At 38.2% G+C, this 11,983-nt stretch overlaps 2 protein-coding genes across 2 annotated transcripts in view; both read right to left on the bottom strand.

Moving 5' to 3' along the window:
* Nucleotides 1–468, bottom strand: part of LOC109389426 (keratin-associated protein 13-1-like) — an 897-nt gene extending 429 nt beyond the window's left edge. Inside the window, exon 1 of the mRNA XM_019654935.1 lies at nucleotides 2–468. Within this exon, the coding sequence (XP_019510480.1) occupies nucleotides 2–417 (416 nt within the window). The 5' untranslated portion in view covers nucleotides 418–468. The remainder of the gene's footprint in view (nucleotide 1) is intronic.
* Nucleotides 1–11,983, bottom strand: part of LOC109389432 (keratin-associated protein 13-1-like) — a 134,140-nt gene that overhangs the window by 13,147 nt on the left and 109,010 nt on the right. The window lies entirely within an intron of this gene.

The raw sequence follows: 11,983 nt of genomic DNA, 5'->3' as shown, positions 1-11,983 counted from the left end.
GGAAGGGAAGCCACAGACTCCATAACGCAGGGGCCTGAACCCACTGGAACCACAGCCCTGGGAGTAGCAGCTTTTGGATCCATAGCCCAGGGAGCAGCTGCTGCTGGACCCACAGCCCAGAGACCCAGAGAAAGATGACGGGCAGGGACTGCAGAGCGTGGAGGTCCTCGGGCGGTAGCAGGGCGTCTGGCAGGGGCTGGACACCACACAGGGCGTCCGGCAGCTGATGGGCTCACAGCAGGTGTCCTGACAGCCACTGTAGAGAGAGGAGCCCAGCTGGCAGGTGCTGGGGGAGCAGTGGCCAGTGGTGTAGACCAGGTTGCTGGGGTAGGAAGAGCCACAGGAGGAGCCTGGGTAGCACAGGGAGCCCCCAAGGGAGCGGGAGGAGAAGTTTCCAGAGCAGCAGTTGTAGGACATGTTGATGGGAGATGTGGATTCAGCTGAGCTACAGAGAGAAGATTCTGAGTTTGAATGTCACTCCTGGGCTGTGGCGTTTATATACTCCCAGCAATGGGTGTGGCACTTTACAGTATCATCCTTTCCATATTTGAAGTTCCTCATTTGAATACACGTAACTCAGTATCCCTCTTTGTAATTGCAGTTGACTAACTCTCTTAATCTTATATTTATGAGTGAACTCATTTTGTTTTTATAGCATTATGTCAATGAATTGCATCTGTTACAAATGCCGTAACAGCATGTAAGAAATGCCTACTCCATCATGCCTGGGAAAGTCCTTATTTCATTTGTCCATGAGTACTTGTACATCTGCTCTTGTTTTGTCTGGGGAAGACTTTGTTTCTAGGGTGGGGCTTGCAATGCACTCATCTCCGTTTTGTGTTACTGGCCAAGAGGCAGAAATCTGCAATTGATGAGGAACCTTCTAAAGATTGCCCTTACATTAAACCAATGATTCACACTGCCTAATATAATTTTCCATCTATTACTTGCTATTAGCAACACTTACTACATCCAGTCTAGAGAAAATGCTTAAATGTAAGCCGAAGGGGTTGAGAAGGATGACTAGGAATGAACATAATCCTGAACAATTCTTTTTAAAATTTGGTGTTTAGAATAATGAAATGAAATCTAAAGCAAGAAGAGACCAATATGGACACCTGTGAAGAAAGACAAAGTGGGAAACACTATTGAGATGATGTGAAGAAGCAGGGGACAGTGTTAGAGCGAGGGACAAGACTACCAGGGTTTTCTTCTACCCCACTGGACAGCCTACAGATGCTCTACTTCTTAATACATTCCACTCTAAACAGTTTCAAAATGAACTTAATTAATGGCTTTTGTATGATGGATTTATATTTGTAAAATGTCCTCCAGTCTACCCTCCCACAACATCTGTAAAGCCCCACCTCAAGTTTTTGAATGTCTTTTGAGCATTTCCGAGGTCATGACAGATTCTGTATTTATCTCCCTACTTGTGGTACTTTATTCTGTACTAGCTTTCTAACTAGAAGTGGATTCAGGTTTTGTGAATCTTGAAGTTTAGAATTTCGGGGGTCCTTTTTAAGTAAAAGAATATAACATTATGAATATAATACTAGATATAAACATGGATGCTGACTCAGAATAAAAATAACATTAACAAATAAAAAGTTACAAGTTGGCAAAAACCACATAGAAAAAAAAATCAAAACAATAATATGCTATCCTCATAATCATTAGCATCATCTATAACTGTCCCCTATATTTTTTGATGCATAGTCTTTGATTACTTCTACATATGACAATGATTTTGTTAACATGATTTTCTGTAGAAAGAAATATAATTCAGTTTTTCCTCTAGAATTGTATATAAAAATATTTACATTATTTCTGGTGACATGGAAAAGTTTCCTTCAACATCATCATTTGTGATTAGTAATGCCATATCTGTAAAATCCTCTGCCCTCTCTTCTCAGTCAGTGCTTCAAGCCTGGGATTACGTGTATCTCAGCCAGGGGTCCCTGATTTATCTCCTCATCCCAGTCTGCTGGTCGTGGAGGCTGGGAACTTGTGTGAGGGTCAGCTACAAATGGCTATGGACCCTGAGTTTTAGCGGCCTCCTAGCAGGTAGGAGAGCAGAGTTTTGGTTCAAATCTTTCTTGAGGTCAAATCTCCCTGAAGTTCTGATGTTGATTCTGGATGCTAGAGGTGGTATAGGCCCCTCTCTGGATCCACTGACAGCCCCAGTACAACCCTTTTGTCCTCTCTCACTCCAAATTTAAAATTAAATAAGAAGATGTCTGACACACTTATCATATTATTTGAATACGTCATTCTGTTTCCCAACAATTTTAGGACAGATACACTGATGTAATATACACTAAAAGTCAAATATGTGATATCAGAGATTCAGGAAGTATAATGTTCTGGCTTATTACACTGAGTGGCAACTCTAATAAAAAATACAATAAAATTATACTATATATGAGGTATGACAATTAGGTTCATGCACTAACCCTAGAAAAAGTGCTACATACCTCATTGCTGAATATCACTACAGTCACCTTCAAAGTACTCCCCTTGGGAAGCTATGCACTGACGCCAGCGCCTAGTCCACCCTTCAAAGCAATTTGGGAACTCTTTTTCTGGAATGGCCATCAGAACTGTCATCATAGTACCCCTGATGATCTGAATGTCATCAAAATGTCTTCCTTCCAATATTTCCTTTATCTTCAGGTAAAGAATGAAGCCATTGGGGGCCAGATCAGGTGAACAGGGAGGGTGTTCCAATACAGTTATTTGTTTACTGGCTAAAAACTCCCTCACAGACAGTGCCATGTGAGCTGGTGCATTGTCGTGATGCAAGAGCCATGAATTGTTGGCAAAAAGTTCAGGTCGTCTAACTTTTTCACGCAGCCTTTTCAGCACTTCCAAATAGTAAACTTGGTTAACTGTTTGTCCAGTTAGTACAAAGTCATCATGAATAATCCCTCTGATACCAAATCAGGTTAGCAACATCGTAGCAGTAAGTTCACAAACTCAATTGTCAGGCCTCGTATGTTTAAATTATCAACACTTCTTCAATATGAAATTATCTTTAGTTGCAATTTTAAAGAAAGGAAGCACCATAGATGACTTTTGCAAGCCAAAGTAATGATGAAATAGCTGTACTCACATCAAACAGCTACTTTTAAAATGTTTATCTTATGAACTTTTAAATTTCTAAATTTTTTCCTATGGGCTCCTTGTCACAAGGATAAAAGCTCTTGTCCATGCAATGGTGTGAAGACCAGGCCTTACTCAAATCTCTGTTTTCCAAAGAATTCCTTGAAAATGGTTGTCTTATCACAAGTAAGAGTGACATTTTGCTCCCTGGATGTAGGTCCAAGGCTCATCAAAATAACAGAGTCAGCAAAATTTGCATATAGCGACCCCTCCTTCCAGCTGCTCTCCCAGGCATGCAATGGTGCTCTGCTCTTCCCTGTCATCTTTTACCCTCCTCATATCCATGTGGTGGTAAACGACATCCGCTTAAATAATAGACCACAAACTCAAGTTCTCTATCTAAATCTAACCCACGTGGGTTTGTTTATCACACAAGTGTAGGCCCCCATGGGCTTTTTATTAAACTCCAAATTAGTTGCCAATATTAAAAAATCAAAAGGATTCACATAAAGTGTGGTTTTGGACTTCTTTTAAAAATTCTGAAAATCTGGTGACAAGGGGCTCCCTTGCTCAGAGTTGAATGCAGTGTAAGCCCTTCCATCCCTGTGAGGCGTGCTCCCTGCAATTCTCCACAGTTCCAGCCACCGCCCTTCCTTTGTCCCCAGCTCTGAGGCCAAATTTCAGTTGCCATTAGTTATCAAGCCTGCAGTATTATTTTGTTGTGTTAGTTAATGTCTCTTTCATAAATGGGAGAATGAAAGATAAACGGAGAGTCTTTGGGTTTTAAGACAATGTGAAAACAAGCTCCCTTGTGCCCTTGAAGGATATTCTTCTATGTTTAATTTAAAAAGGCCAGGTAACTAACTGTGCTGATGGATTATGATATAAAACATTAATCATGAAACAAATTGTAAGTCAACTAGACTACCTCACTTAGGTTTATGAACCTCTGACTTAAATTGTTTTATACGCCAACAAAATTTGAGTTGGTTTTTATGTGGGAGGAAAAGGCTTAAGTCAGTGGTATCTTAGTTCTGACTAGGCAACAGAATTAAGAATGGGTCATTTTAGAACATACAAACCAACTAGAAAAGAAATAAATGATTTATGAAAACCCAGATGATTGAACTCATCCTCAGGCCACTGGTCCACATGCCGTTCTGATGAATCCTCATTGTTGGAAATCACTCCCTTAAATTAAAGGGTTAACCTAGCCAGGCGCTCACCGGAGATGCTCAGTGCCCCATGAAACCATTCCTGACAATTGTAATCTCTTCTGTACAGCGAGTATATTTCCAAGAATATAAAGTACAACATTAAGAAGAGAGAAAAGGAAACCTGTTTTCTGTTTGTAACATCATAATTCTGTTGTAATGGGCAGTTCTTGCTAATGATACGCTTCACCCTCTCTTCACGCCATCACACAGACATGATAGCTGTTAGAACGCTGTTGCTTGAGAATGCTGAAGACGAATTTTGCAGCATCTTAGGGTTTGAACAAAGGCTGCATGACACTACCCTGTGATACTCCACAGTGACACTGTGCAGATGGCCTCCTGATGACTAGTAATGACTCACTATGAATTCAGGAGAGAAGAAGAGCAATGTTGATAGCTTCTGATAGCTAAAATTAGGAGGCAGAATTAAAAAAAAAAAAGCTTTTGAGTTAGAAATCAGATGAATGGCATGTTGAATATATGAGTGGAACTGAAATGGCCTGTGGCATACAGTAGGCACTCCATACATGCATGTTGATTAAATGAAAAGGGAAGTTAGATTGTAGGTGTCTTCAATGAGATAAGGCCTGTAACAAGGTTATGTAAATATTAACTATTTGTTTGTCCTTCCTGTGGTTGGGTAGCTGAGTAAAGGTTGACTATATTACCAGATTTGGATGCTTTTTTGCTCTGAAATCATGAGTGAGATAAGACCCATGGGCTTAAATTTTCCCAGCTGGTGACCTAGTAGAAAATAGTAAGATAAGAGGAAAGACCCCATGTGAGCAGACATCTGTGTGTATGAACACCTTTCCTCACCTGCCACTCTGAGGTTGCCTGGCCTCTTCCTGCTCCTGGGGCTTCACCATCCCCTGCCTCATTTCCTTGTTTCCAAAGCCTTTGCTGACTGAAAGCATAGGTGGCACGTAGAAGGCAACTCCACATTTCCTCCGCATTTATTCATCTAACCTGTAGGAAGTAGCGCAGGATTGGGAGGACTTTCTGTTCACAAACTCCCTTTATCTCCAAAGCGGGATTGGGGAGAAAGCATGGGCAGGGATGGTGTGGAGAACAGAGCAGGAAAAAGGAAGCTGAGAAGGAAGAGGCTGTTCCAAGGCGCTCTGGATTTTCAGAGGCCTAAGAGTAGAGGATGTGTGAGGTTTCTTTGTATGTATTCTCAGCTTGTTCATCCCTGGAAGTAGGCAGGAGCCCTAGGCAGGACTAGAGCCCGATTTTCTCTGGAGTGGACCTTGGCTAGAGGTGCTCCTTTGGCTGAGCACTGCGAAGGGTGGATGACAGGAGGCACACACACAGTGGAGGCCATGGTACCCCAGAGTTTGTAGGAGGCAACTGGAGAGAGCTCCAGCAACAGGGAAACGCTCTATGATGTGAAAACTTGGTCCTGGCAACATCGCGGGTGCCCAGGCAGTAAATTCTCTTGCAAATCCTGTGCCGTGCAGAGTAAACCAGGTTTCAGATGAGAGTGGGTTAAAGAGCTATACAACACAGGCTAGCCGGTTCATTCCTAGGGAAATGATATTGACTTTTTGACTTATCCTAACCCCAGGATTTGATTTATTTTTAAAGCCCTGGAATTTAAAACAAACAAATAAGGAAATCTGAGGGCACTGTGGAACAGAGTATGTTTGATCACTCAGGAGTTTAAACACTGGTGAGTGTAAGGAATGCCTTTTGAAACCCGGATGTCAGAATCCCACTGACCCAGTGAGTAGCTCCAGAGGGGGTATGCCATCAAAACTGAGGGACAATATAACATAGAGGCTAAAAACATGGTCTCTGCTTTCAGAACTCCTGGGAGGCAAAGCCGGACACTGCCTTTTCCAGCACTGTGGTCTTGTACTATTGATTGAACTTTTCCCGCCCCCTTTTTCTCATATGTGACATGGGATAATAGTACCTCTCTCATTGGGTTATTATGGGAATTAATGAGGTAATGTCTATAAAATACTCAGAGTACTGCCTGGCAATTAGTAAGAAATATATATAAATCTTTGCTCAAGTAAACAAACACATTCCCAAGTGACTCTGGGGTATCAAATTGGAGAATCACTATAGCAAATATTTTAAGTACATTTTTATTGTTCGAGTCATTGTTTGGTAAAAGAGCAAAACGTTCATAATTAAATGAGACACTTGGGATTTCAAAAAATACACTTGTGTAAAAATAAGAAGACAGCAACTGCAACACCATGTAGAAAGCACCATTTTAAACCATTATGGGACTAAATCAGCATTTCAAAACCAGTGATAAATGACCTCCTCACTTAATGACTTATAATATTGTACTATCATGCTGTGTTTCTTCTCTCATCCTTTTTCTTTCTCTCCTTTCCCCCTTCTTTACATTTATTTCATGTGCCATTCATCTTGGTTTAGCTTTCTAAGCTGATAATACTCTCAAAGAAAGGGAGCCTTTCTATTTGTCTCATTGATTGATTTGATTCTCTTCTTTGCTTATTTTCAAGAGTAGTTAAGTGTTTCTCTACATTTCTCTTCAAGCACTCTAAATTTAGTTGGTTTTATTGGTATTTTAAATTAGAAATTATTGAATAAAGTTTCCAGCTCCCATTTTAAATTTTGAAATTTCAGTGTCATAATGCCTTTTTAATAGAATAGTCCCAAAGGCAAGCAATTCCAAGATGATTTGCAGCTGTGGCCATGATAACACTTTGTTCACAAGTATACATATCTGGCCTCCATAGCCCTTAGTCTGCTGTTGCTGCAGAATGCTTTAGGCAGCCCCAGCTTTGTACATCTCTTCTTGACCTATGAAACTGAAGGGACCTAGATGACAGAGGTGCTATCCTTTCCTCTTTCTCTGGCTTATAATGGACTTTCAGTAATATTTATGACAAAGAGGAGTAAAGACATTTTTAGTATATACTTTATTATTTTTACCTGTTGACAATTGAAAAGATGTGATTATTGCTTCATGAACTGAGATGTGGCTGCCTGGTTTCTTAGGGAACAGAAATAAAAGAGCAAGGTATCTCGTTAATGTGAGATGGCAGAGAGTAGGAGGTGGCAGGGGCCCCAGCTGTGTTGCATGGTGATTTCTGGATTATTAGCCGTGACAATAGCCACCTTCATCCTATAAATGAGAAAGGAATAATCTGTGTCTCTTAAGTAAATGAATAAAACATATTCAGCCTTGTCTGTGCAGGGGCAAACCAATTTCATTTTAATTAGAGAGCTGATTAGTGAAACACCAGAGGAGTCTACCAGGATGAGTCCAGAGGATTCTACTCATCCTGTTTTATATATATATATATATATATATATATATATATATATATATATATATATATATATATATATATATATATGTATATATAAAACATACCCTGTGGTAAAGGTTTATAAAGTCCTTTAAGAGAAAATTGAGTCTAATTCCTCATTATACCCAAGGAAAACTGAAGTTGGGAAACCACATCTAATCAACATTCTAAAGTGTCTCTTTTTCTACTTTTCATAACTATGTGTCTCCTGTTAGGAGTTGAACTGTGTCCCTCAAAATTCATATGTTGAAGTCCTAAACTCCAATACCTTAGAATATGACCTTATTGGGAGATAAGGTCATTACAATGGTATCAACTTACAGTGAGATCATTATGACATGCTCTAATCCAACGTAACTGGTGTCATAAAAAAGGGGAAATTTGGACATAGAGGCAGACACCCAGAGAGGGAAGGAGATATAGAAAAAGATGGCTGTCTACAAGCCAAGGGGAGCAGCCTAGAACAGATCCTTCCTTCACAGCCCTCAAGAGGAACCAACACTGCCAGAACATTGACCTGGGACTTCCAGCTTCCAGAGCCATGAGACAATGCATTTTTATTGTTTAAGCCATTCAATCTATGGTACTTTGTCATGGCAGCCCTAGCAAATTAACGTATCACCAATCTATAAAAAGAAAGTCCCCCCACCCCAGGAATTGAGTTACCGCAGTGACTCTCTTTGCCTAGTGTCTACCAAGTTTCTGCTACCCACCAGGGAACCTTCCAGCCATACTCTTTCTCTTCCTCACCAGTCTATCCAGAGGGTAGGACTGTTAGCCTGGGGCAATGGATTCTGTGGTTTCCAGTCTCTGGGCTGTGGACCTGGGGCCTCCTCCACCCCTGGTGATGGATTTGGTTTCTTTAACAATTCTAGTGATTTCTCCAGGAGAGATCAGTCACTCTATTCCCAATTTGTGTTCAGAGATCTACAGATCACCATGTTGCATTTCTAGGACCTCAAAAATCTAATTATTAAATCGTTATTACTAAGGAATTTCTAGATCTGCTAACTCAGGAGTTGCCTATCAAATTCCAAGAAACGAGACCTTCGAAAGCCATCTTCTAGCACTAACTGTATCTTTTGAATCCTCCAGTCACCTATGCAACAACTAGAAATATGCAAGTTGCTGTGTCTAAAATTCTCTCTCCCTCTCTCTTTTCCTCCACCCCTTTCTCTCCCTTTTTTACAGTATATTTTATGTTCCCTACTTTCTAGATCATCTTTCAAGTGTGTCTCAAGGGAATAAAAACATGCCAGCTTATTTTACAATAATTTGCTTAACTTAACATAGAAATCAAGTTCATATTTCTACTTACTGATTTCAGTGTGTTCTGTGTGCCTTTAGTCAGTTTTTTTTTTTTTGGCATAAAAATGCATCAGTCCTGTTTTCCCTAAGAAACACCATTTAACTGCAAGGTACAGATTTTCTGGAGAATATATGCAAGCCAGGTGCCCCTGGAATTGAAATTACTGCTATAGGTAAACTCTTAATCATCTCTCTTTTTTTTTCTTTTTTCTTCTCTTGGTCTTTATCCAAATTGGAGTTCTAAACAAGATATTTCTTGAAAAGCCCAAACAATGATTAGTTTCTTCCATCTCTTGTGAGATAGAGTGAAGTGTATAACTTAAGGAGTGTGCTGAGAAAAGATATTTCTTTCATGTTAGCTATTCCATTGGAGACCTAAATGTTATCTCAAAGAAGTAGAATCCCAATTTAACCTAATCTCAGAAAATATAGCCCTTGTCATCCAGAAATATATTTCATGATCCTAATAGAATAGGAGTTTGGAAGAATTTGGAAATGGTGTTGGTACTAATAACTCAGAGTACCGTGATCTCATAGACTTTATATATATATATATATATATATATATATATATATATATATATATATATAATCAACTCATCTGTTCAAAAATACCTATTATGTGCAAGGAACTCATACTTGAGAATAAATGAAATGAATTGAGTGAATGGATGAATGAATAAATGAATGAAAAGAATTTGGAGTGAGACAAACCTGAACTTGAATCTTAATTCCATTTCTTATAAGAAATTACCTTACATAAATTACTAAATTCTGTTTACCTCTCCTCTACATCTGGAAAATGGAAATGATAATGACATATATTTCTTAGGAGGCTAAGTTACTTTGTATATGTTACATTCCTGGCATAATGATGTTTTTGTTTTTGGTGTTACATATTGATCCTTCTACTTTCTTGTCTTTCCATCTAACTTCTATGTTATTCCATATCCCTTTGTTTTGATCTCCCTTTATCCAGGAAACCTCTTTATGCAGGAAAGCTCTCTCAACTTCTTAGAATTTGTGTCTTGGCTTTGTTTTATTTGAGCTTGCTTTTGATTGTTAGTAGTCCTGATTTTGTCTTTTTATGGATTTCCATTCTCATAATTCATGGTATGTAAATTAGAAGTTAAAATGAACTATTTTTCAGGATTGACTCACAGAAAATTGTGAAGTTGATGGATATATATCAACTAAGGGGAACTTGTCAGAGAAAAGCTAAAACAACTTCATAGGAACCCTTATTTGAGGTGGATCTAAAGTTCAGCTGTTTGGAGTACAGTTAAGTCAAATGAAAAGGGAGATATTCAGGAAAGATCCAAGTATTTGTAAAAAGTTAGAGAATCAGGATGGAAAATTTTGTTCTTTCTTTGAGAGGATATAGAACATTTTTGGTATCACTGAAGCCTAGGGTGGTGGCATGAAGTTGTAGTATATCTTAGATATTGATTTTTCTGGTTTAGGTTAATCATGCATAGACAACAGCCTAATTAAAATTTATTTTCAACAGAATTGAATAACTGGTGCCCAAAACTGAGCACACTCAAACCCTAATTATTACAACATTTCTCATTTTGTTCTCCTGTTATTTCTTTATTCCTTACCCCACCTCAAATCTTTTGCTCTCTATCCTCCCAGTGATTGTTATCCATCTTCCTTGTTACTGAGACAGTACAGTTAAGAGTGTAAACTCAGATAAAATATGACTGTATATATCTGTGGCATTGCAACTCATCTGTAAGAAGATAGAAATTATGGTAGAACTACTGTGGGTTAAATAGAATAACCTAAGTACCATTTTATAATGCTTAAAACAATCCCTGGCCCATATAAAATGTTTATTAAATATTGTCCACTATTATCATTTTATTGAGAACATTGAGATTATGCATTGTGTTAAAAAATTAAATATTAGACTCTCTAATCTATTTAACATGCATTTTTTTTTAAAGAATTAGAAATGTTTTTGGGTATGTTTCTAGTTCCAAAAAACTTTCCAGGGCTTTCACACTGCGTATGTGAGTGATGACTAATTCAGTGATGTCATAGTTAAGATATTTATAATTACAAGTACAGTGAGTGAAAATTTACATTCTACAGCAAATGGCAAACATAATGTATAACTCTAAGTGAATAAATACATCTTAACAAATGTGGCTTCTTATAACAAACATTCAGTCTCAAGTTTCAAAGTCAAGAGTTCTTAAAATATTATAATAAATATTATAGGAAATCAATTTGTACATTTTGGTAAACAAATATGGAGAATCTGATTTTTATGCTGAGGTATAGAGTTGATACAGATTTGGTTTATATTTAATAGTACTGGCTTGTGAATATTTTTAAACACTCTTACTTATGTATATGAATAAGACTAATGTCTTCCCCCAGATCTCTTAACCTTTTCAAAACACTTGTGTTGAGAAAATCTTATTTTTGTTTTCCTTTAAGTGCTGTCGAAATTTTAAAGGTTGTGACTTTAAATATGACTTAACTCAGGATGACTCAAAGATATTAAAATTCCCACAAGTTCCTTATCATTAATATTATTGAAACAAATGAAGAAATAATAAATCAACCAAGAGTAAATAGTAGAGTAGCAAATAATTATATTTTTCTGATGAAAGAAGAGTTTGCTAATCCTATGTTATACCTAGTAATACCTGATTTGTTCATATCTTTTAATGTCTTAATAACTAACCATAATGGTTAATTTTAATGTTTCCATTCGGCTAAGCTATGGTGTCCCACTGGTTTTCAAATATCAATCTTGATGTTGCTGTGATAATGCATTTTGAGCAAAGGTAATTACCTTCCATAATGTGGATGGGCCTCATCCAATTAGTTGAAGGCCTTAAAAGCAGACTATGTTTCTTAAAGAAGAAGGAATTTTATAGGCTGTGCATAGAAGACTGGCCTGAGTTTCTAGCCTCTGTGCTATAGAATTTGGACTCGAGGCTGCCACTTCAGGCTGAATTTCCAGCTTATTGGCCTGTTCTGTAGATTTCAGACTTGCCAGCCCCCACAATCACTGGAGCCAATTTTTAAAAATTA

The sequence above is a fragment of the Hipposideros armiger genome, unplaced genomic scaffold (genome assembly GCF_001890085.2).
Source record: "Hipposideros armiger isolate ML-2016 unplaced genomic scaffold, ASM189008v1 scaffold_233, whole genome shotgun sequence".
Lineage (NCBI taxonomy): Eukaryota > Metazoa > Chordata > Mammalia > Chiroptera > Hipposideridae > Hipposideros > Hipposideros armiger.
This window is presented reverse-complemented; position numbering and strand designations above follow the sequence as displayed.